The following is a 24570-nucleotide window of genomic DNA, read 5'->3' as shown; positions in this document are numbered from 1 at the left end:
CCTGGAACCCTACCCCATGCCCCACATTTGAATATGGTAGTTTGATGGAAGAACAATACAATGAACTGATAGAAAAGGAGCCGCATAGATTGCTGGTGGCTATGGATGGTGAGAAGGGTAGGGGGGTCAAGGCATTGGCCCTAGTGATCAAAGAGAGTCAGGAGCCAGGAAAACACAGTTCCCTATCTGCAAATAAAGACAAGGCAGCTCGCCAGGGCTGGTGTCATGGGCACAAACAAGCTGACTGACTGTCCTAAGCTATGAACAGTGTGAAGAGACTTAATTCCACTTAATTCCACAGAAAGGGTCACCACATATAGAAGAACCTGAAGTACAGTCATAGTGAGGACACCCTGAGCCAAGAGACTGCTCAGGCATAGCCCATTAGACCTGGGCAGGCACAGCCCTTCCACCAATGATCAGGACATTGCGTATGACTCACAAGGAAGACAGCCCCTTGGAAGATAAGTTCACAAAAAACATCATGAGGAAATCGGACAAAATCACAGTTTGAGATGGCAGGCCTCAACCAGACACTGGGCAGTAAGATCAAGTACTGTATCTCAACACATATAAGGAGTCATTATGTGTCCGAAAGAATCTGCCAATTGAATTATAACATTTTAACACATCCATTGAAAAATAAAGTCCATTTTAGAGATATTAAGATATAAAATATGTGAGTCTGAGAGTCAGTAAGTTACAAGTATAAGAAGTATGTTCCATGGCCCAAGATATAAACAAATAAGAAATCTCATGCCAGGAAAAAGTGACACAAAACCAACAAAGAAGAGATTTCATACCTAATGAAGTAGAAATACAACCGGAAATAAATTTTAAAATAAGCATTCTTCACATGTTCAGAGGCAAAAGATTTTTAAAATAAGGGACAGGTAGATATGAAAACGAACCAAATAAAAATAAATATGAGAATTAAAAATATAATTTGTCCAAATTAAAAACAATAAATGAATCTAAATTAGGTAAGACACAGGACATAAGCATTAGTTAACTATAACATTGAATATAAGGCTGGGGAGAAGGGGAAAAAAGGGTTTGACATCTAGGAAGAGAACAGAGATGAAAAATGCATATTTTAATATGTTATAGTGAGCATTGTGGTTGTCTGCCCAACCACCATGCCTCCTTTTCTTGGAAACTCCTGATTTTCTTTCGGGGCATGAACTTCCTTGGACACCAATACTGAGACACCTACCTTTGGATTTCCAGTTATATGAGCCAGTTAAGTAAACCTTTAATGGTTAAGCTCAGTTGAACTTTTTTTTCCTTTTATTTCCTTTTATTACCTATTATTGAATGCATCCTGATATAATATGCATATGAGAAGTTTAAGAACAATCACAACCCCCAATGTAATCATTGATTGAATTAAGAACCATCAGTGGATACTAAGACCATTGGATGAAAAGTTATTGGAGAACCAATTAGTCAAATGATCTCCACCACCCTACAGATTATATTCTAGTTACAAAGGACAAAATGCATATTTCCAGTGGAGAACTCTGGCTGTTACTGCCTCAGCCAAATGATCAAACCCAGGATTACTTGAAATTATATGCCTCCAGGGTGATGTAACAAGAACTCATCATTCCCTATGTGGTGTACTTGCCATAAAACTTCAACCTGAATCTACTCATGAGGACTTAAAGTACTTGCCTAGCAAGGTCCTGGGTCCCATCCCCAGGTTGAGTGGAAGGGGGGAAGAAAGAGAAAAGACAGTAAAGAAACAAACTTATAGTTTGTTATATTCACACTTATGTATTTATTTGTAGTGTGAAAATATTTGATTCATTTTATAATCATTATACATTTTGTATGTGTTGTATTTTAAAACTATTTTTAATTATGTACTGCATTTTAAAAACTGTTTTTAAGGTAGCTTAAAGCATTTTTAAGACTGATATAGTAGACTTAAGATTTTAATTGAATGTTTAAAAGTGATACATTTGAAGTCAATGTTTAGATATTTAGGGAAATCTAAATTGTTAATTCTCGAGTTTTTATTTTTAGCTGTGCAAGTGCTGTGTGAATTTTACAAGAATGCTAATTATTTAAAGAATGTTAAATGGTTAGTAAACAAGTCAAATACACCAACCACTCCAAAAGCTCACTAAAACCAAAGGATCTATTAATCTGGCATAATTAACTGGATTTGCAGAGGATCCTTAAAATATGTATTTGTTTTTCAAAAACTATTTCCATATGACTTTTCTTCCTGTGCCACTGAAACCAAGAACTGGGAGAGGGTAAAAAAGACATAAATTGATCAAGAAGATGAAAACCACCTTTGAACAGTAATTTAATTCATCCCTTCTTATTTAATTATTGGTAATTGGCCATCTCTGAAGAAGCCATTAATCTGTCTCACAGCTGGATGGTTTACTTACAACATAAAATAATTGAAATGGTGCCCAAAAAAAGCTGATTTGTAGAGATTCAGAGTAGGTTAGTGGTTATCCTGGGCTGAGGTGGGGAAATGGTTTGGCTGCATACTTTTAAGAAGTAGTTGTTTTGTGTGATAGATGTCCTGAAACTGGATTCTGACAATGGCTGTACAACCCTGCAAATTTGCAAAAAATTCACTTTACATGAGTGAAGTTTATATATGTAAATTTTGCTTCAGTGTAGCTGTTAAAAAATAAACAGATAATTTTCCTAATTTTGATTGTGAAACATAAATAATCTGAAACAACAACAGAATACGGTTGAAGGCTCCTCATGTTCAAATGTGGAGGCTGAGCATAGTGAAGCTGAGAAATTTCCTAAGCTTTCACTTATCCACATCTGATTTTTTTATCAATTAATTAGTTAATTTTAATTATGTATATATGACAGCAGAATGCATTTTGATTCATTGAACCCAACTGCAGCACAACTTTTAATTTCTCTGGTTGTACACAATGTAGTGTCACACAATATGTACAGTCATACATGTACCTAGGGTAATGATGTCCATCTCATTCCACCATCTTTCCTGCCCCCATGCTCCCTCCCCACCCCTTTCTCCCAAATCTGCTTTTAAAAGAGATAAGAAGGCTGTGATACAGCTCAGTGGTGGGGGTGCTCACTTGGTACGCATGAGACCCTGGGCTCGATCTCTAGCACTGAAAAACCTGAGGTTTAAGGACCCAAGCTTGTTCTTATTTTATAACAGATTAGCTTTGTTTTAAATGAGGGTGTACAAAACTATTCTTGCTGCAAGAACACTCGGATTAGTACCCCTCAGCTGGGTGCAATAGCACTTAACTATCATTCTAGCTACTTAGGAGAATGAAGTAGTAGGACCACAAGTTCAAGAATAATCAAAGCAATCCCATCTTAAAATAAAATAAAAAGGGCTAGGGGTGTTGTTTATTGGTAGAGTGCTTGCCTAGCATGCATGAGACCCTGAGTTCAATCCACAGCACCACAAAAGAGAAATTAGCATATTTCAGAGTATAGTAGACCACCCTTATGCACAGGGAATACATTCCAAGGTCCCAAGGAGGTACCTGAAACTGCAGATAGTACCAATCAATATACCATGCTTTCTCCTATACATACCTAGGATAAACTTTAATTTATAAATTAGGTGCAGTGAGATTAATAATAATAACTAATAATTATGACAATGTATTGTAATAAAAGTTGTGTGAGTGTTGTCTCTTTCTCCCTTGAATATCTTATTATACTGTACTCACCCCTCTAGTTGAGGATACCTGAAACCACAAAGCAAAGCTGTATAATCCTTAATTGAGAAGTATTACTTCCATTGGTAACATGATAAAAAGAACATCCTTCTCATAGATGCTTAAAATCTGGCAAGATAAATTAGTATCTGAGGTGAATGTGTACAAATTAAGGAGTCAAAACCGTTAGCATTTCCTCAGTGCTCCTTAGTTTTCAAATGTGACACAAGGCCACTATTTTTCTACCAAAATCCATTTCCTCATCTTTTACAGAAACAAAGACATCAAGTTTTAGAGACCACTTATACATTTCTTGCAATTTGGGATGGCCTTAAGGCTAAGCATGGGCCAAAGGGATAAAATCAAAATTGGCTTAGGCAAAGTTCAGGGAATGTACTTAGAGTATGTGGGTGTCCTATTTCTTCTTCCTTCCCACCAAATGAAATGTGATAGTAATGCTGGTGCCATCTTAGTCCATGACCTTGGGAATGGAAAGTGTGGGTGAAACAACATATAATGATAATATACTATATTTCAAAATAACTATAAAACAAAATAAAATGAACCTCAAATCAAGATTTCCACTAATCTATACAGTGCCCCTCACAGGTGCACACAACCCCTGGTGTGCAATGTGGCCAGAATGTGCACCTTTGTGATTGGTAAAGGAAGCAGCCCTGTGTTAGGTGCAGGGTGTGGCCATGGAATAAGGCTGGCTCCCTACTCCCACTCCAACTAGGAACCTCTGTGTGCTCAGCCGAGGACCTTGAAATTGTGGAGACACATAACAACCCTAGACAAATACCTCTGGATTTCTTGGAGGTATGAGAAAAATTAACACAAATCTTTAAGAAATTGTTTGGTTTTTTTTTCTGATATTTTAGGTAGAATTTAGTTCTAACACAAACTCTATGTGTAATGTTTAATATCTTTCAAAAATGGCAGATAAAAAACAGAATTTTAACATCTGTTAAAACTGGTGGTGCAAATTATGGATGTTTGTTATATTATTCTTTATACTTCTCTATGGGGTGTGTGGGGGGCGGTGTGTGTGTGGGTGTGTGCATGTCTGTGCGCGTGGTGCACATGTGAATGTGCATGCACTGGCATAGAATACAGGACCTTGCACATGCAAGGCACAGAGTCTACTGCTGAGCTACACTCCCAGCCCTACATGGCTTTTAAATATCAGTAATTTATGACTTTAATGATGCATCCTTGGGACCAAAGACACAAGACATAGAATAAAATCAGATGCCATTTAAATTTGTGTCCCATCTGAACACTTTTCATAAGAAGACATACAAATGGCCAACAGGTTCATGAGAAAATGCTCAGCATCACTCATTATTAGGAAAATGTAAATTAAAACCATGAGAATACCTTTTATTTAAAAAAATGAAAGACAACAAGTATTGGCAAGAGTGCAGAGAAAAGGGGACAAATATTTGTATGCTGTTGGCGGAAATGTTAATGCAGTCATTATGGAAAACAAGAGGGAGGTTCCTAAAAAAACTAAAAATAAAACTAACATATGATCCAGCAATTTTACTACTGAGAATATATCCAATGAAATTTAAATAAATATGTCAAAAGAATATCTGTACCCCATGTTCACTGTAATTTATTGACAATAGCCAAGATATGGAATCATATCTTCATGTCTTCAACCTACACATCCATCAATGGACCAATGAATAAAGCAATGTGTGTGTGTGTGTGTGTGTGGGGAGGGGGTGTACTCAGAATAGAATACTATTCTTCCTTAAAAAGGAATAAAAGTCTGTCATTTGGAACAACATGAATAAAGGACATTATGCTAAGTAAAAAAGCCAGACAGAAAAACAAACACCACATGATCTCACTTATATGTGGAATCTCAAAAAACTAAATTCAGAGAAGTAGATAGCAAAATGATGGCTACCAAGGTTAGGAAGCGGGAGGGAGAGAGGAGGAAGTTATTGGTTTGGAGACCACAAAGTTTCAGATTTCAGGAGGAATAAGCTTTGGGATCTACTGCAGAGCAGGGTGACTGGTCAATAACAATGCATTGTATCTTTCAAAATAACTAAGAAGTAGTGAATGATAATCTACTATGTTTCAAAATAACTAAAAGTAAATTTTAAATGTCTTACCACAAAAATGTAAGGTGATAAGATTTGTTAATCAGCTTGATTTAATCACTTCACATTGCATACATACACCATAGGCTCAAAGTGTACTCCATAAATGTAATGTAAGTATTATTTGTCAATTAAAAATAATGTAACAAATTTTTTAAAAAATAATTAATTGGTATCCAGATGGACAGGAAGGATGTTTAAAGACCACACATTCCAACTGAGCAACAAGGATAAAGCGGGGAAAATAAGAACTGCATAAGGGTGCAGGGCACCCAATGGAATGGCATGAAGGAAGGTGTCCTTAGAGCCAAACAGGGAGCTGGAGCAGTGATAAGAAAGGGAACTCCCTAGAACAGGTAAGACTGTGGTCAGATTCAGAATGGTCTAGTATTGTAAAGGTGATGCGCAAACTCTAGAATAAGGGTTAAAAGACAAATAGCTACAGTCATTTGTTAATGAATATTACAATATGAAAAGATACAATAGTAACTTGGAAACATGAGTGGGAGTGGTAAAATGGAAGAGAGGTGTGATTGAAGTTGTTATCAGTTCAAAACAGGCTGTTATAACTAAAATGTTTCATGTTAATCTCATGGTGACAACCAAGCAAAAACCTATAGTAGATAAACAAAACAAAAAAAAAAAATGAGAGAAAAGAATCATCGAAGCACAAAAGAAGACAGCCAGAGAGCAAAAAACGAACAATGGTCTACAAAAAGCCAAAAAATAATTAACAGAATGGCAACCATAGGTTCTTAACCTACCAAGAATTACTTTAAATGTAAATGGATTAAAATCTCCAATAAAAAGACACAGAGTGACTATGCTCTATGATCCAACTATATGTTGATAACAAGAAACTCATTTCACCTTTAGAAACACCAAGAGATTGAAACTGACAGGAAGAAAAAGTTGTGCCACCTGTGTGAAAAAAAAAAAAAAGAGATGAGGTAGTAATACTTATATCAAACAAAGTAGTTTTAAGTAATATATAAAGAGACTAGGTCACTACATAAAGGTATCAATTCATCAAGAGGATATAACAATTATAAGTATATATGAACTCAACACTGGGGTACCTAAATATATAAAGCAAATATTAACATATAAAAAGGGAGAAATTGATGGCAATACAAGAATAAATAGAAGGGCACTTCAGGACCATACTCCCAACAATGGGTAGATCATTCACCCAGAAAATCAATAATGAAGCCACTGGACTTGAACTACACTTTAGATCAAACAGACCTAATACATAAAGAACATTCCATCCCACAACCAAAGAATATAAATTTTGCTTAAGCACACATGGAATATTATCCAGGATAGACCACATGTCAGGATAGACCACATGTTAAACTACAAAACTAATTTAAGAGGCTTGAAATCATATCAGTGTCTTTTCTGACCACAATGGTAGCAAACTAGAAATCAATAATAGGAGAAACTAGAAAAATAAAAAAATTGTAGAAATTAAATGACACACTCCTGAACAACCAAAGAAACCCAAAAGGGAATCAAAATTATCTTGAAACAAATGAAAATGAAAATACAATGTACAAAAACATGATGCTGCAAAAGCAATTCTAAGAGGAAAGTTTATTGATGTGAAGTCCTACACAAAGACCTCAAATAAACACCCTAAGCTTTACATCTCAAGGAACTAGAAAAAAAGAACAAACTATACCCAAAGTTAGTAAAAGGAATAACAAAGATGAGAACAGAAATGAACGAAACACAACACACACACACACAAACACAATAGAAAAGATCAATGAAACTAAGACTTTGTTTTTTGAAAAGAAACAGAACCGACAAGCTTTAGCTAGACTAAGAAAACACAAGACTCAAATAAATAAAATCAGAAATGAAAGAGGAGACACATACCACTGAAACATAAAGAGACCTCTAAGAACAATTATTTGAAAGTTGAATAACTGAAAAGAAATGGACAAATTCCTAAAAACATAAAACCCACTAAGATGGAATCATGAAAACTCAGAATATCTGAACAGACCAATAACCTGTAAGAAGACTGAATCAGTAATTCAAAACGTACCATCAAAGCAAAGCCCAGGATCTGATGGCTTTATTGATGAATTCTATCAAACATTTAGGATTCTTCTTAAATTCTTCCAAAAACTGAAGAGGAGGGAATATCTTCATCACCTCATACAGCTACCCTTAAGAAGATACCCTTTAAGAATTCTTCTTAAATTCTTCCAAAAACTGAAGAGGAGGGAATAGTTCCATACTTCATTTTATGAGGTTAGAATAATCCTGATACCAAATTCAAATAAATACATTACTATAAAAATACAGGTGAATATCCCTGGTGAATATAGATAAAAAAATTCTTAACAAAATACTAGCAAACCAAATTCAACAGCACATTAACAGGTGCTCACCCATAATGAAGTGGGGTTTATCCCTGGATATGATAAATACAAGTGACACCACATTATTACCCCAATAGATCCAGAAAAGATTTGATAAAAGTCAATATCCTTTCATTATAAAAACTCAATAGATTAAGTGTAGAAGGAATATGTATTAACACAATAAAGCCTACACATGAAAAGCAAAATCATATTCAGATGTGAAAAGTTGAGAGCTTTTCCTCTAAAGTCGAGCACAAGACAGGTGCTCACCCTTGCCACTTCTATTCAATATAGTACTAAAAATAACAACCAAAGCAATGAGGCAAGAAGAATAAAAGGCAATGAATGAAAACTAAAAGGAAATGAAATCAGGATCTCAAAGAGCTATCTGACCTCCCATGTCCACTGCAGTATTTTTCACAATAACCAAGACATGGAAACCACCTAAGTGTCCATCGAGAGATGAAGAGATAAAGAAAATGTAGTGCACACACACAGGAATATTATTTAAAAATTTAGCATCTGTGACTATACAGATGAATCCAGGGGACATTATTTTAAGTGAAATAAGCCAGACACAGAAAAATAAATATTGCATGATCTCATTTATGTGTGGAACCTGAAAAAGTTGAACTAACAGAAACAGCAGGAGGGGAGTTACCAAGGGTTAGGTGGTAGGGGAAAGGGAATCATGTTGTTCAAAAGGTTCAAACATTCAGTTATAAAATGAATAAGTTCTGGAGACTACAGGTACAACATGGTGAGTACAGTTAATAATGATCTACTGTGCAGTTGAAGTTTTCCCAGAGAATAGATCTTGCATATTCTTGCCACACACAGAAGGGTAGCTGTATGAGGTGATGAAGATACACCAGCAATCATCTCACAAAATACATGTATATCAAAACATTATGTTGTACACCTTAAATGTGTACACTTTGTTAATTGCAGCTTAATAAAGATGAGAAAATAGAAAAACAGAAATAAAAACAAATCTAACATTATGCTTACCAATGCATTGCTAAATGCCCAAGGGAATTTAGCTAAGTCACAAATGGTTCTGATTATTTCATAGAGATTAGTCTACTCACTTGAGTTAATAAGACAAAAATCAAATTTCACTTTCATACAACAGGATAATTTGCAAGAAAAAACTAGGATTTTGTATTAGTAATTTTAATTCATTCTATATTAATTCTTTTGGGGGGGCATACCAGGGATTAAACCCAGGAACACTCGACCACTGAGCCACATCCCCAGCCCTATTTTGTATTTTATTTAGAGACAGGGTCTCACTGAGTTACTTAGCACCTTGCTTTCACTAAGGCTACCTTTAAACTCTCGATCCTCCTGCCTCAGCCTCCCAAGCCACTGGGATGATAGGCGTGCACCACCATGCCCGACTTAAATATTAGTTCTCAAAACTCAATAGCTATAAATAGTCTTCTATGAACAAAGCCACCTAAAAAAATCACACATCACCCTGAAACTTTTATATTTTCAATAACTTAAAACATTTATGTAATATTTTAGATTTCCCAAAAGATAAAAACCGGAACTCCTTGTGGGAAAAAAAAAAATTGGAAACCAGAATTACATCTACCTGAATATCAAGTGACATAAGGTAAGAAAGCAATGTCACCATACCTCCCCAGGTGTCGATGTAGATTTTTTTCCACCACACATAGAGGAAAAGAAGAGCAGACAGGAAGAACTGGGAGGTGGTGTTGGCCCAAGCAGATCCTCTGAAGGAGAAAAAGCCATCATTACCACTGAGTGTATCTTTCCAAGTATACACCACCAGGTGGCCCCTGACCAGTTTTGCTCTCTGGTGACCGTTACTAGATAAGCCTGGAGTTCTTGGGCTATCTTCTTTGGATGTTTTAAACACTAAATTCATTTATGATAGACTCGTTTTCTTTGCAGCAAGATTTGAGTTTTGTGGAATGACCCAATGTTACTAGCCATCAATTGGAAAATAAAAGGAGATAAAGACTTACCGCCATTCCTTGTGGTAACAGCCTTGATTTAAAAAAAACTGTCATATAATTTCTAAGATATAAGTAATCAGAAAGGATATATCAACCAGTGACTGTGTTCAAAACACTGATCCAGGTCATAGAATTTTATTTCCCAGGATAATAAGCTTGTTTTCCCATTAGAAGCCAACCTTGGGGCATCTTCAATAGGTGACATTTTATCACCGACTGTGATAAATAAAAATGCCCTGTGCTAGCACAGGAACTCTGCTGCCTTGTCTATTTTTGAATTTCATTCAAAGTGTCACCTTTAATCATTGTTAACCTATTCCTATATTTCTTCTTCCCTTTCCCGATCCTCAAACTGCATTGACTATGTCTCTTTCGGAACTCCTAGGAGACAGTCTCTGAGGTTCACCTCATAGGAGAAGCTGTCTGGGTGGCTAATCCACTGTCCTCACGCTTGCCTGCTGGACTCCGACTCCCCCACAGTCAATGCCTCATTCAGCTTTTGAGCATAAGGAAGTTATCACATATGGGTTTTCACTACTGTGTTCTTGTGTTCCAGTCCTCTGCTATTCTTTAACTGATAGCTTTTAGCAGTAATAAGTAGTTCCCATCGCTGTTCAGTACCCACATTATTAGCATCTGTGCACTCACCTACCCATACAGAACTGAAAAGAGTCTCATAAAAAACACCCCCATAATAGTTGATGCACTTCATACTTTCTAGTCTATTGCACTTTATTCTGTTTAATTCTTAATATTTCCCTTTTTAAAAAGTACTGGCCATGATCCATTAAAATCATTTTTCTTTATAAAGGAACACACTACCCTGAAGTACCTCAAAAATATTGGGGCTTGGTCTGCACACGGTGGCATGACCACTCAATAGACACAAGTGCCAAGGCTGATTCTGGGCTAGAGGTGGGCCACCAGGATGCCTACCAAGGGAAGCTCAAACTGACCACCTTTTCTTTGTGGAGCCCTCATTTCCTCAAGCTTGGTAAGATGGAATTCGGCTCAATCTCTTAACACTCAGAAATACTGAGAGAATCCCTGTAGGCACCTGTCTCCCTCTGCCTCAGCCTTTCACGTAGCAACTCCCTCCAAGCTAACACGACTTCCACACACAGGTATCAGTTTACACATCTATTCCTCCAAGACCCCTCCCTATCTCTCCACCTAAATAATCTCTACCACTCCCCCTTCCAACTTCCAGAGCTGACTGCTCCTCCTTGGGGATCTCACACAGCAAGCTCTTACCTGTCATACAGGTATGAACAATGACCACTAGGTGCTTGCTTACCTGACCATATTCCCTCTAATGACTGCTTCACTCCCTGTATCTCCAGCCCCTAGGAGGGGAGCCAGCACACAGTCTTTGCTGAATGAATAAGTTGCAACTTACACCACTCCAAGGTCCAGGGCATACATCAGGAGGGCATTCATGCCCACGTTGACAATATTCGCTGCAATCCCAGTAATAACTTGGGGCATGATGATGCCCTGAAATCCCCAAACAGAAAATCATTAGTTTTTCAAAAGCTAGTTATCGAGGCTGTTAAGTAAACAATCAGAGTTAAACAGGTGCCAATTTTAAATGATGGTAAAGTCACACAAGACTGGAATGGCCAGAGGCAGAAACAAGCAGAAGTGTCTCCTCTATTAGTGCAGCTTCTGGCCAAGCCAATGGAAGTTTTTAAATGCTTCTAAAAGCCCTGGTAGGTCAGTTTTCATATCAGAGGCAGAGAGAGAAAAGAGGGAATATTCACACGAAGAGCAAACAGGCCCCCGCAAGACATGTAAAAGAGAGAGCATCTGGGAGACGCTGGGGCCAAGCTGCTGGATTGCTCCCCAGGCGAGTATTAAGTTCTCAGGTGCAAAGCACCCAGCAATGCCTGCTGCATAGCAGGTGTGCAGAAAATGTTCATCCCTTTGTTTTATGGTGCCAGTTGCTCATTTCTTTGTTTACTCCATGCTAGTACTCAGATAAGCATTTTCTTTAGGTAAAACTTCCTTAAATCCCTACTACCTCTGTATTTAAACAGAGTAGACTGCTATCAAAGCAGCAAGGATTCTGGCTTCAGACAATTTTGCCTCTATGTTTATTTATTTATTTATTTATTTATTTTTGTGTGGTGCTGGGGATTGAAAGTACGGTCATATACATACTAGGCAACAGCTCTACCACTGAGCCACCTCCCACTCCTGCCAGACCTTGACTTTATGATTAATGGCAAGCAGGTTGCTTGCCTATGGATAGACTTGGAGGAGACAATGAGGGGGAACTCAGCCTCTGTCCCTACCCACCCACCTCCCACCCTTGGCCTTCTGTTTTGCTCCCCTCTTCTGTCTCTGGTGTACCCAAAGCATGGTGGACTCCATGTACTCTCAGGAAGGCAGCCATAATAAATCCAGGTCCTCACCCTCTAACTCAGAAGCTTAGGGCCAGATCCCACATCAGATGCAAAACCAGCACCAGCCCCTAGAAGAGTGGGTGGCTGTGGGAGCTACAGAAAGAAATAAGAAATGACCCAGAGGAACTAGACAGATTGACATAGGTATCTCTCTCTTGGGCTAGATGATACAAGGACCCACATCTCTCTGATAGAAAACTCCAGGAGATATGGAAAACAATATAGGAAAAATATGAATTACTTTTATTGAAGATATTTAATATACATTTCCAGTACTATAGAGTGAAAATATGAGAAGAATCAATACCTGACTTTGTAAATATCTTGTCTGCAGTTGGAACAGGAATGCTGCCTACAAGATTAAATTAAAAAACAAATACAATCACTATTCAGTACCCACATTATTTACTTCATTTATTGTTTTTGCAGTGCTAGGGATTAAAGCCAGGGCCTCATGTATGCTTGGCTCTACCACTGAGCCATATCCCCAGTTCCAGATTTGGTTTCTAATAAGATATTTCCTCCTGATTATGTGATCTCAAACTCAGAAAATTAGAACTACTCTAATTAAATGCTAGGACACCCAATGCTATTTAGAATTTTCCAGAGTAGATGAAAGTTTACTTCCTAAAGAGCAGGAACGTAAATTGTAACTGGCTGAAGAAGAAGCTACAACCTTGACATTCTGCGTGGCTCCCCAGGGAGCTCAGGAAACATTCTTGAATAATATGAGATCAAAAGTAACCATGGAATAAGGAATCAAGGAGGAATTTGTTTTTCCTTCAGTTCTTGATTTAAACCTAAACTGTTGGACTTAGAGTGGCACAAGTTCTGAGAATCAGCAAGGTAGGGAAGGCAGGCCCAAGAAATAAATGTTGAACTTCTGTGTTAACAGTTCTTTGATAAATAAACAAGAGGTGGAGGAGGAAGAGGCACGTGCAGGGTGACACCCATGAGTTGCTTCAAATCAAACACAACAGCATTGAAACTTACAGGAAGAGCAGGAATGAAAATCATCACATAAATTTGGGCTATCCTGGAATAAACAACCAAAGAGTCTTCTGTTAATATTAATAATATTAATAATTAATATTAATTAATAATGATTTCTGGTCATACTGTCTTCAAATTGAATCCACAGAGTATTTTCTAAAATTTAAAACTAAAAATAATTTATATGGGAGAAATTTAATCACAACTTGGATTAGTTTTCTGCAACCTACACCAATAATAGTGCTTGAGGCCTGTTAGAAGTCTACTTTCTCAGGGGAAGCCTGAAAACTTGACAGTTTCCAGCTCCTTCTCAGCCATAAGGGGGTACTGAACAGATCAAAATGAACTCAAACTTGAGCACAATTCAGAAGCCTTCTGAAAGCATCAAGACCACCTCACAATGAGCGAGAATCCTCTAGAAAGGATGACACAATCCAGGACAACACCAGAGGCCATGCTGGAATTTATGTTAAATTGTATGTTTAAAAAAAAACCCAACTCCAAATATGAAAATGAAGACAACCATGTGGTATTCTACTTTTGTCAGGGGAAACATATTCTGTGCATTTGCAGGACACCAAAATAGAGGGACAACATAAAGGGAAATGGAGCCAGGGGCATGGCACCCTTATGCTGCTTCTTATCTCTGGGTCAGGCAGTCCCTGCACCCTGGGACTCTAGGGTCCACAGTCACAGCTTCCAATCCCAAAGGGTTCAAGTCCATCTAATGGACTAAAAATACCAACACAGGTACAATGGCCAATGGACACTTTTTTCTTGTTTTGCCTTGCACATGATGAGTGGGCATTCTACCTGAGTTACACCCCCAGCCTAGACAGCCACTAACTCTTAACCTAGGATTCTGAAATGGAGATACTGCTGACCTGGCCACTTCAGGGTCTTGTTTCAGGAGCAGGAGGAGGTTCTCGGTATTGATGAAGATGGCCCAGCAAGGGAAGCAACACAGCAGCAAGATGAGGATTCCTCTTTGAAGTATGATCCCAACACGTTTTAGGTTCTTGCCTCCAAAGGACTTGGAGAAAACAGAAAGAGTGCCACCGAATGCCACCGGCCAAGGCCATACTTCCAGTGGCCCCCTCAGCCCAGCAGTGTAGGCAAAGTTTCCGAGCACAGCCAGTCAGTGAGCTAGATGGCCTCTGTGGCCTTCTATACCTCATGGGACAACTGGTCCCTGCTCCCAGGTACTGAGACTATTACCCGCCTTATAAAATCCACTATTCTGATATGGCCTGGTGAGAGCTCTTACTCTCTATTTTGCAGAAGGTTGTGGTCCCCACTCACAAACAGCAAATAAAGGCCACTTAGGTCACAAACTAAATTTGTTGTAATTTTGTCTTTTGACATATTGAAGCCAAGTGTGCCATATTTACCATCATTAGCAGCATTGCATTTGACACATAAAGGGCCACAAACCATAGATGGATAGTTCTCCCCAGGCAGTCTCTATTAGAAAAGGTAATTAATTGCCCAAAAAATTCTGTGGGCAAGGGGGTCCTCACCTGAGACATCAATGTGTCACAAGCAGAGGCCAAGCCAGTTCCAACCGAAATCCCTGTAACATTCACAACCTGCAAGACACAACAGGACAGTTGCAGCAGTGTCACCACCAAACAGCTCCCTTTACACCAAGGAACCACAGTGGGCTCAATTTTAGACAACAATTCATAGTTGTATACTTAAGGTTCTTCATTTCAGATCAAATGGATGTACACCTGGGTCCCTGTCAACTAAACAAAAATGGACCTTCTAACCAAAGGACTATGATCACCCCTGCATTGATTTGGAAAATCTAAAACCTAGAAAATGGGCTGGGACTGTGGCTCAGTGGTAGAGCACTTGCCTAGCATGTGTGAGGCACTGGGTATAATTCTCAGCACTGCATATAAACAAATAAATAAATAAAGGATTTTTAAAAAGATAAATAAATAAAACCTAGAAAATAAGTTTTTTTTTTTTTATGCAGCACATTACCATTTCCATATTGAAAAGTTGTTAGTGCAGTAATTAAAATAAAAATCACAGAAGGGAGATCAGTAGAATAGAGCAAGTGGATGGGGAAGGGAAAAAAGAGAGGGAAAGGGAAGGTACTAGGAAGCAGATTGAGCAAATTATATTATGATCGTGAGCAAATATGGCATAGTGAATTCCACTCTTGCATATAATCATAATGCACAAATAAAAATTTATGAAGTAAAAATAAAATAAAAGTTGTGGTTAGTGTCTAAAGGCCATGCCCGTGATCTGCCAGTAAAGGTGTACATTTCAATATAAAAAAATAGGCCTGAGGGTGTGGCTCAGTGGCAGAGTGCTGGCCTTATATGTATGTGCAAGGCCCTGGGTTCCATTCCCAGCACCACATGCACACACAAAAATAATAAAATAATAAAAATAACAATAGCAAACATTGCTGAACATGGGCCATGTGCCAAGCAGTCCTAAACCCTTCGCATATATGATGTTATGATCACTTTTCCTAATTTTTGGATAAGCTGAGTTACAAAGTTTCTGATACTTGCTTACTCAGATGGTGTGACCTGGAGCTGGGAAGTCTGACTCAAACTCCAGGCTTTAGTCCTCCAGTGAGAAACAGGACTTTACCCAGTCCCCCCACAACCCAGTGCACAGAGAGTAACCCACAGATGAGGGGAGGAGCTTAGGTGTGTGGTACTTTAAATGGGGCAAAGAGGAGGGAGGGGAAAAGAAGGGGACGGGAGTAGGAAAGATGGTGGAATGAGATGGACATCATTACCCCAAGTACCTGTATGAAGACACAAATGGTGTGACTCTACTTTGTGTACAACCAGAGACAAGAAAAATTGTGCTCTATGTGTGTAGTAAGAATTGAAATGCACTCTGCTGTTATGTATAACAAATTAGAATAAATAAATAAATTTTTTAAAAAGAAGTAAACAAAGAAATGTGGGGGGGGGGGGGCGTCATGCAGTGAAAGCCTGGCCCTGTTCTTTTTTTTTTTTGGTACCAGGGATTGAGCCCAGAGGTGGCGAATAATCACTGAGCCACATCCCCAACCCTTTTTTTAATCTTTTTATTTTGAAACAGGGCCTCACTAAGTTGCTTAGGGCCTCACCCAAGTTGCTGAGGCTGGCTGTGAACTTGCAATCCACCTGCCTCAGTCTCCCAAGTCGCTGGGATTACAGGTGTGTGTCACTATGCCCAGCTTTGGCTTCCTGACATACCACGTGAACTCTCCTTCTCACAGTGCTCTGACCATGAAGTCATAGACTTTATTGGGTTGTAGCCAGAAGGGCCTCACTGGAGCCAAGCAGAAGTCAGTGAATGTTCTTGAATTTCCAGCATGGTGATCTAAATAAACCTCTTTCCTTTCTAAAATTCCCAGCCTTCGGTATTTTGTTATAGCAAAAGAAAACAGACTGAAACACTAACCCCAGGAGGCCAGTAACAGGCCATACACATGGAATACCCAGTGCTTACCCGACAAGGCAAGAGCCAGGATCCAAATGAGATCCAGAGGGCTTATGACACAATGAAGACTTGGATGTGAGGCATCGATGCCACAATGCTGAATTCCTCTAAAGCCACTTCAGCCTTCCGTAAAAGGAAAAGGTGAAGTGTGCTAATTTCTGAAAAGGTTGTGGAGTTTTTTCCTTCGGTTTAGTTTTAGTTTTTGGTAAGCAGGCAAACTTTGTTGGCTTAGGATAATATTCTTCTTTCACGGCTCATGGCTCATCCCTGGTCAAGACAGCTGGCCATAGAACTACAGTCAGAACCCCTTTGCTTCATTTGTTACCAGCTTTTACTATTTTAAACTATTATTATGCCTCTTCCCTATCATGCACAACTTTATAACAAAAGACGGGACAAAAATTGCTACAGTGTCTCTCATGGCAAGTTGTCTAGGACACAAATATAGTGGCAATGTATTAGAATCTATAAGAGAAATAAATGCCTCTATGCCTCAGTCTCCAGAGAAACCCTCCTTCCCTTGAATAAATGGTCCAGGTCATACCATCTGAGTAAGCAAGTGTCAGAAACTTTGTAACTCAGCTTATCCAAAAGTGATCATAGCAAATAAAATATTTGCTTCACTGAGAATCACATAAGCAAGGAGCTGAGAGTAGACCTGCAGCCGGTCTTGGGCTGCCCTTGCCCCTGGCTCCAGTCTCCCTCCATCCATGTTCCTTCACTCCACTGCTACCAGCTATTTATTTATCTTTCCATAGTGAATGTATTTATGTCAATCAGCTCAAAGTCTTTGTGGAACACGTTGGAACATAAACAAATGTTCTTTCACTTAAAAGAATTTACTGATGTAAATACTTTTGTACTACAAAAGTTTGGCCTTATTTTTGACCTTATTGTTCATAAGGTCATTTTTTTTCCCTTTTGTGGTGCTGATAATTGAACCCAGGGCCTTATACATACTAGGCAAACCCTCTACCACTGAGCCACACTCCCAGCCCCAGCCAATTTTTAAAAAAATGTATCTGGTTTTCATAAATAAAGTCATTGTATACTGTCTTCCCAGAAGTTAGTTACAATTTAATAACTGATTAAAAGCAAAGAATCCCCACCCAGTTGTCAAGAGCTGACAGCAGAGCTCCCAATCTACCACCTTATCTGCAAAAATTCCTGTCTGTGGAACATACCAACCTTCCCACGGTTGTCAGCCATCTTCAGACCTTTCTCTAAAATTGTAGATCTGTATTTAGTCTATTCTTTTTATTTTTACATCAAAAACTAGGAAATCTTTTCTATCTCCTTTATCATTGGGTAGGATTTGGGGTTACACAGAAAGAGAGAAGAAAACTTTCACCAACTACATACAACATTTTAGTTTAGTGTTTCCCCCCCCATGTATATTTTAAAATCATTTTAATAAGACAAATGAAAGAACAGGAATCACAGAATTCTATATAAATATACAATAATGCTTTAAATCCTCACCTTTTATGGAAATCATAAAAGGATGGGATTGAAGGTGAGAAGAAAAGACAAAGCAGGAGATGCCCAGATGAGAGTAATTCTCAGGGCAGGACACCTGAGCTATGTGTTTCTCTGAAATATTTGGTTGAACCAAATCTGTATGAGGAACCAAGCTGAGCAAAAATGAATGTAAGTTCTCAGATGGATCAGCAAGAAAGAGACTAGAGACAGAGACAGTCAGCACAGTGCTCCAGGGCCAAGACCCAGCAACCACAGAATATGGGAACATGAGAGAGGGTCTCTAGTCTTGGGAGGTCGGCACAGAGTCTGGCAGATGGAGGGGAGTAGGAAGGACGGAGAAGGGTCCAGAAGAGGGGAATGTAAAACAGAAGAAAGACAGGAATTCTAAGGAGTGATGGAAATAAAGTTAGGAGGGCTCTCTTCTAATGCAAGTTGTGGGTATTAAAAAAATAAAAGAGGGGTGATGGCAGTGTAGGGGGTGCAGTTCAGTGGTGGAGCATTTGCATAGCATGTATGAGGTCCTGAGTTCCATCCCAGGACCACAAAAAATTTTTTTTTAAATAAGAAAGGCAGTACTTAGCAACTCCAGGGAGTAGATTCAAACTCTCTGTGTTCCAAAAGTCCCTGTGTCTTCCAGTTGATCCATCCTGCAAGCAGTGCAGTGCTGGAAGCCCAAGTCAAGGGTGGAGGTACCAATTTGGGAGACATCAATAAACAGGGGGCACTGAAAAAGGAAGGGAGAGGGGAGAGGAGAGGAAGTAGAGTGCAACTATCAGAGAGGCCACAGGTGAGCCAAGGTGGACCAGGATGAAATACAGATGGCAGGTTCCTGGAGGGCGAGGGGAGAAGAGTACAAGGTGAGTCCTCTGTCCTGACAAAGGGGTGGGAAGGAGTCCCTGACAACTGTCAGAGCAAGTTAAATGGAGAAGTGGGAGAACAGAGGCTGGACTGTAATGGGAAAGAAGGAAATGAAGACAGAGTGTCAGCTTTCTGGCAAAGAACATAGGTAATAAAGGTCAGAGAGCAGGCTGGGCCAGAGGAAGATGGATGGACAGGGATGTATTTATTGAAAAAAGAGGATCTTGATAGGTTTATCCTAATGGGGTGGTAATATATAAAGCTTAAGAGGTTGGAGGAGAAAGGAAGGTTCCAGAACACAATGAAAGGTGGGTCTTGAAGGGGAGGGGGTGACAAAAAGGTGTGGGGGGTTGTGAAATGGGAGGTTGAGAGGTCAAGTGCTGCCTGTTTGGCAAAGTGTGCAGGGCAGGGGGCCAGGTGAAACCAGAGGAATGAGAGAAGATGAAGGGACCCTGGCAAGGACAACTTCATGAGGTCAAGGGTAAGTAGGATGGGCATGGAGACTTGGTGGCTACACAGTTCAAGGGCTAAAAAGAGACTGAAAAAGTAAAGTTGAAAGTTCCTACTGTGGTCCACACTGAGGGATGAAAATGTGCAGAAAGGGGCACCCCAAGATGACTCGGAGGTCCTGGAGACAGTGAAATCGATGCAGGGAGGTCAAGGCACACTTCCAGCAGAGAGAAGAGAGAGCATTCAGGGGCTGAGATCACTGCCGGCCATGAGATATCACGAACAGGGAAAAGTGTAGGATGCACTGCAGGTTGGGAAGCAGAGACAGGAAAAAAGCAGACCTCAATCCTAGCCTCTGATCATCACCCCATTAATACACATTCACATCCCATGGGTGACCAGGAGCACAGAATGAGCCAAGGCTCTGCTGCCCTGTGCCATGCAGGAGCCAAGCTCATCTTTCCTGAAGAGGACACAGGGACATATATAAAAACCCATCTTCCTTCTTAACTTTCTGAAGGGCCAATCTAAACTTTCAAAGAAAGCAGAACAGATGTTCTGCACAACAGATCAGTTCACCAAATACAGTAAAAAATCCCGTAAATAAAATGTGATTCCACGCATCCAGGGTTCCTCCAGTGAGACTGAATGAGAAACGTCTATGACCCTCCACAATCCCACTGTGCATCCCCATCTCCTAGGGAGGACGGGGGGGGGGGGGGGAGGAGGAAGGATGGGTCTTCACCTTCTTTGAAAACCTGGATTAAACACAAGAGAAGCAGTTTTCCACTCTCACTAACAGACCCAGGAAGACATCTAAAGAGGTGTAATTTCAAGCCAGAGAGGAAGGGACACATTTCCTAGGGGTGAGACGGTGTGATCCAATGAACTGTGAAAATAGCTTTGGTTTGATTTCATAAATTTAAAAAAAAAGAATTCGGTTCTTTTCATTTTAGTAGATATGCCCAATTTATCTACTTGTTACATTCCTCACAAGACCTGGTGCCTCTATAATTAGAGATCTGCTCAGAAAGCTTTGTCTAGGTAGCTGACACCATCTACTTCAAATCTACAGATCAGGTAACAGTATCTGTAAGCAAGACCCAGATCCTCTAAAAAAGACACGGAGGACATGACACAATTTAAATTCTGAAGCTTGGTGCTGGGGCTGGGGCTGGGGTGGGGGGGCAGCGGGGAGGGTAGAAGCTCCGTGGGAGAGCATCAGCCCAGTATACGCAACCCCCGCACCACCAAAAAAAAAAATTAAAAAAAAATAAATAAAACAAAACAAATAAATAAAAATGCTGAGACTTTGCTGCTATCAGCTCAAAAAAAAAAAAAAAAAATGTAAACACCCACCGAGACAGCAAGTGTAACAGCATCCAGCTCGACTTTGCCCAGATGTCCGCAGAATATGGAACTGACGATGCTAATGAGAAAGATCATCAACTGTGCAAGGAACTGCCCGGGGAACAGAAAGGAAAGTGGAGTTTTACACCCACCCTCCCTCCCCGGGCTTCGCGCAGCCAGGTGGGAACGCGCTGGACGGCGCTAAAGCAGCCCCAAGGAGCGCCCAAGCCTCGCGACTGCGGCTGCGGCGGCCGTCGGGCGGGCGCAGCGGGGGGCCGCCGCACTCACCACGGGGCCCGCGAGCGCCGCCAGCTCCGCCGCCTCCCGCCGCAGGTCCGAGGGCAACGCGCCCCGCAAGCCCCGCAGGCAGCCGCGCCGCCAGAGGACGCCTGGCGGTTGGAGGGCTTGGTCCGCGGGGGACTCGGTGGCAGCAGCGGGGACCTCCATGCCGGCTCTGGATGGGGCTCCAAGCCGGCTCACGGAATGCGAGCGCGCGAGGCCGAGGCTGCCCGGCCCTACACCTACACCGCCCGGCACGGCCCTTCCCTTCCCTGCTCCGCCCCGCCCCGCCCCGCCCAGCCCAGCCGGCCGATGGTCCACTGCCGCGGAGACCAGCAACCAACCCCCCACCACGCCCAGGGCGCCCAGTCCAACCGTCATCACCCAGAACCCCGGGGGGGGGGAGGGAGGGGGTGCTTGCCCAGGAGGGCAGCTCTAGGATGATGAGTTTCTATAAGGCGTCAAGACAGATTGCAAAAGGTGTGAGGAGGGAGAGTGGACTTTGTAATTCCCTCATCCTCCACACCCACAGAACACTTTCGGGGGACACCTTTCTCCAGGCCGCAGCTGAAGGGATGTTCAGGCATTCCCCTATCCTCATCCACCTCCACCCTACTGTTCCCCAGTGTCTTGGCTCTGCAGGGGCAAGGTACTGAACCTGCGGCCAGTGTGGCTTCTAGTCAGTGTAGCCATGGCACCTGCAGCTAGAGGAACCTGTTATGGGGCCAAGGAAAAGGGCAGGGGTGTGAGACACCTCTAGAGCTCCAGGGGTATCAGGTTGGGGGGCACAAGGAGAGAGTTGAGGGCTTTCTAATAAAGAGCTGGGGGAGGGTCGGCCCTGTGGATGCCTCAGGCCCCCCAGGCTCCACCTGGAAGGCCACATACACTGCACATCTTCTTCACCTTGGTGGCTGGAGAACGAGGATCAATTTAGGGACCCAGGAAGAATGAAGTCCTGAAGGCAGAGATCCCTTTTGATAATTCCAACCAAAGCAGGCAAGTTGGAGGGCTTGGGGTGTAGCCATGTGGTAGAGCACATGCAAGTGCAAGATCCTGGGTTCATCCCCAGCAATGCAAAGTGGGGAAAAAAAAATCAGCAGCTGGGTGGTTTTTATTAACAGTAGCGAACTTTTCTGATTTTGTTCATTATCTGTTCTTTCAGGGCACAGGCCAAGCCTAGTCATGTATCCATTTGAGCACTGTCCTTACTTAGTATGTAGAGGTTTGCTGAATTAGCAGTATGTACTTAACACTGTGAAGGCTGTAAGAAGTAGGGTTACTACTTAATCTAAGGCCTTTATTAAAACTTTGTCCTCTGACACCACCACCACTAGGAATTATAATTAACAGCTCTAAAGACTTGCCTCAATTATGCACCCACAGTGCCCAAGATCTGGGCCCCCAACTGAAGATTAACAATTTGCCATCTGCCATTGAATAAAAATGTAAGACACAAAGAAAGATGTACTGTAAAATATATTTTTTTAAATAATTCACACAGTAAGAATCCTAAAGCACTTTTTATATGGAGTTGTATCTTAGAAAACAGTGGGCAGAAGAAACATGGAAGCCTCAGGTGAATATGGTACACCGTGGTCCTTAGTTAAGACAGTGAATTTTTCTCAAGCATCATCTTTCAGACATCGTCTTGAACCAAAATAAACCGTTTATCTTCTTAGTCTCTCTGCTTCATTAGAAAAATATATCTTTGAATTCTCCATTCTTAAAATCCACAGACACAATTAAATTACATGATTTGAAAATGAACTGCCGCTGCTAAGCCTATGAATTATTTGTATGTAAGCTCAAAAGTACAGGTAGTCCCTGACTTAACACTGGTTCCATTTATGATGCTTCAAAAATGATACGCATTCAGTAGAAACTGTACTTTGGAGTTTTTCCCAGGTTAGCGATAACGCAGTATGATCCTCTCTGAGATGCTGGGCTGTAGCAGCAAGTTGCAGCTCCCACAGCCCCACAATCACGTGCCACCGTGTGCTGTGATACTCACACTGAATGGTAGGATAGGTGGATTCAATGCACTGTCAACTTACATACACGTGGGGTTGGGGATTGAACCTAGACCCTCAAGCTAAGCATGAGTTCTATTACTGAGCTGCAACCCCAGCCCCAGCTTGTGACAGTTTCAATTTACAATGGGTTTGTCAGGAGGCAGCCCCGTTGTAAGTTGAGGAACATCTGTATCCCTTGACCTGACCATCTCTCTCTTGGCACATCACTGAATTCTGACATATACTCTCACTAAAATCCCCAATAGCAAGATTAAAATGACGCCCACGAGCAGGAGTCCTCGACGTAGAATCAACTGTTGCACAGACAATTTATCATTGTTCTTTGGATGGACAGGTGAAGGTTGTTCTTGGGGCATCTGCTGGTCCAATTGAGTCTCATCTTTTTTTCCAACATCTCTCATTAAAATTTCTCCATGGTTTTCAGGACCCACTGTGGGAGAAAAAGAAACTTAGCTTCAAAGGGATTTTTTTTTTCTTTTTTGTTTGTATAAAAGGTGATGTGTACCTGTGGTAATAGCTGGGAGAAAGTTAATTCAGGAAGCAGTTACTACCCAGAATAAATAAAAGAAATCACATTTTAGCTGCTGGGCAAGAATGTTTAGAGGCAAGTTCCTGTGTGTGTGGGCAAGATGGAGGGTATGGAAGCTGCTGCCCCTTTAAATGACTATTAATAGTTCTTCAAGTTGGTGTCTTTTTGTTTGTTTGGGGGAATTTTCAAGGTTCCAACACCCACCTAATAAGCATTTCAAAAAGAGAGCAAAGCAAATGAGGGGGAAATAAACTAAGAGAAAAAATTGAGGCTGTTCACAGAACTAAAGATGGGAATCTTCATATCTAAGGACCTATGAGGTACCAGGGTAAGGACTCACACTTTGACTTACTCTCATGATGCTGCAGAATAAGAATATCCTAAAAACTTCCCAAGAGAAAAGTAAAATCTAATGGCACAAGAGTAAGACTAGTATGCAACTTATCTTTTACTCATTTCTTTATTTTTGCAGTACTGAGGGTTGCATAAAATGTGCTAGGAAGTTGAACCCAAGGCTTTGCACATGTGAAGAAAGTCCT

General features: G+C 40.7%; 2 protein-coding genes across 4 annotated transcripts in view; both read right to left on the bottom strand.

Annotated features, from left to right (window-relative positions):
- The window catches only part of LOC124076386 (MICAL-like protein 2), a 72273-nt gene extending 50636 nt beyond the window's left edge, over positions 1 to 21637 (bottom strand). Inside the window, exons 1-4 of the mRNA XM_046420281.2 lie at positions 21479 to 21637; positions 21200 to 21301; positions 15106 to 15174; positions 11584 to 11681 (exon numbers count right to left, since the gene is read on the bottom strand). Of these exons, the coding sequence (XP_046276237.1) occupies positions 11584 to 11681; positions 15106 to 15174; positions 21200 to 21301; positions 21479 to 21637 (428 nt within the window). The remainder of the gene's footprint in view (positions 1 to 11583; positions 11682 to 15105; positions 15175 to 21199; positions 21302 to 21478) is intronic.
- Positions 21638 to 22927: 1290 nt separating this feature from the next.
- Positions 22928 to 24570, bottom strand: part of Slc47a1 (solute carrier family 47 member 1) — a 39267-nt gene continuing 37624 nt past the window's right edge. For all 3 annotated transcript variants that reach the window (XM_046420754.1, XM_046420764.1, XM_058572206.1), the window contains one exon: positions 22928 to 23932. In XM_046420754.1, coding sequence (XP_046276710.1) covers positions 23706 to 23932 — 227 coding nt within the window. In that variant the 3' untranslated portion in view covers positions 22928 to 23705. The remainder of the gene's footprint in view (positions 23933 to 24570) is intronic.

The sequence above is a fragment of the Marmota monax genome, unplaced genomic scaffold (genome assembly GCF_021218885.2).
Source record: "Marmota monax isolate L192 unplaced genomic scaffold, Marmota_monax_Labrador192_F-V1.1 WCK01_AAM20220418_F8-fsc00397, whole genome shotgun sequence".
Lineage (NCBI taxonomy): Eukaryota > Metazoa > Chordata > Mammalia > Rodentia > Sciuridae > Marmota > Marmota monax.
This window is presented reverse-complemented; position numbering and strand designations above follow the sequence as displayed.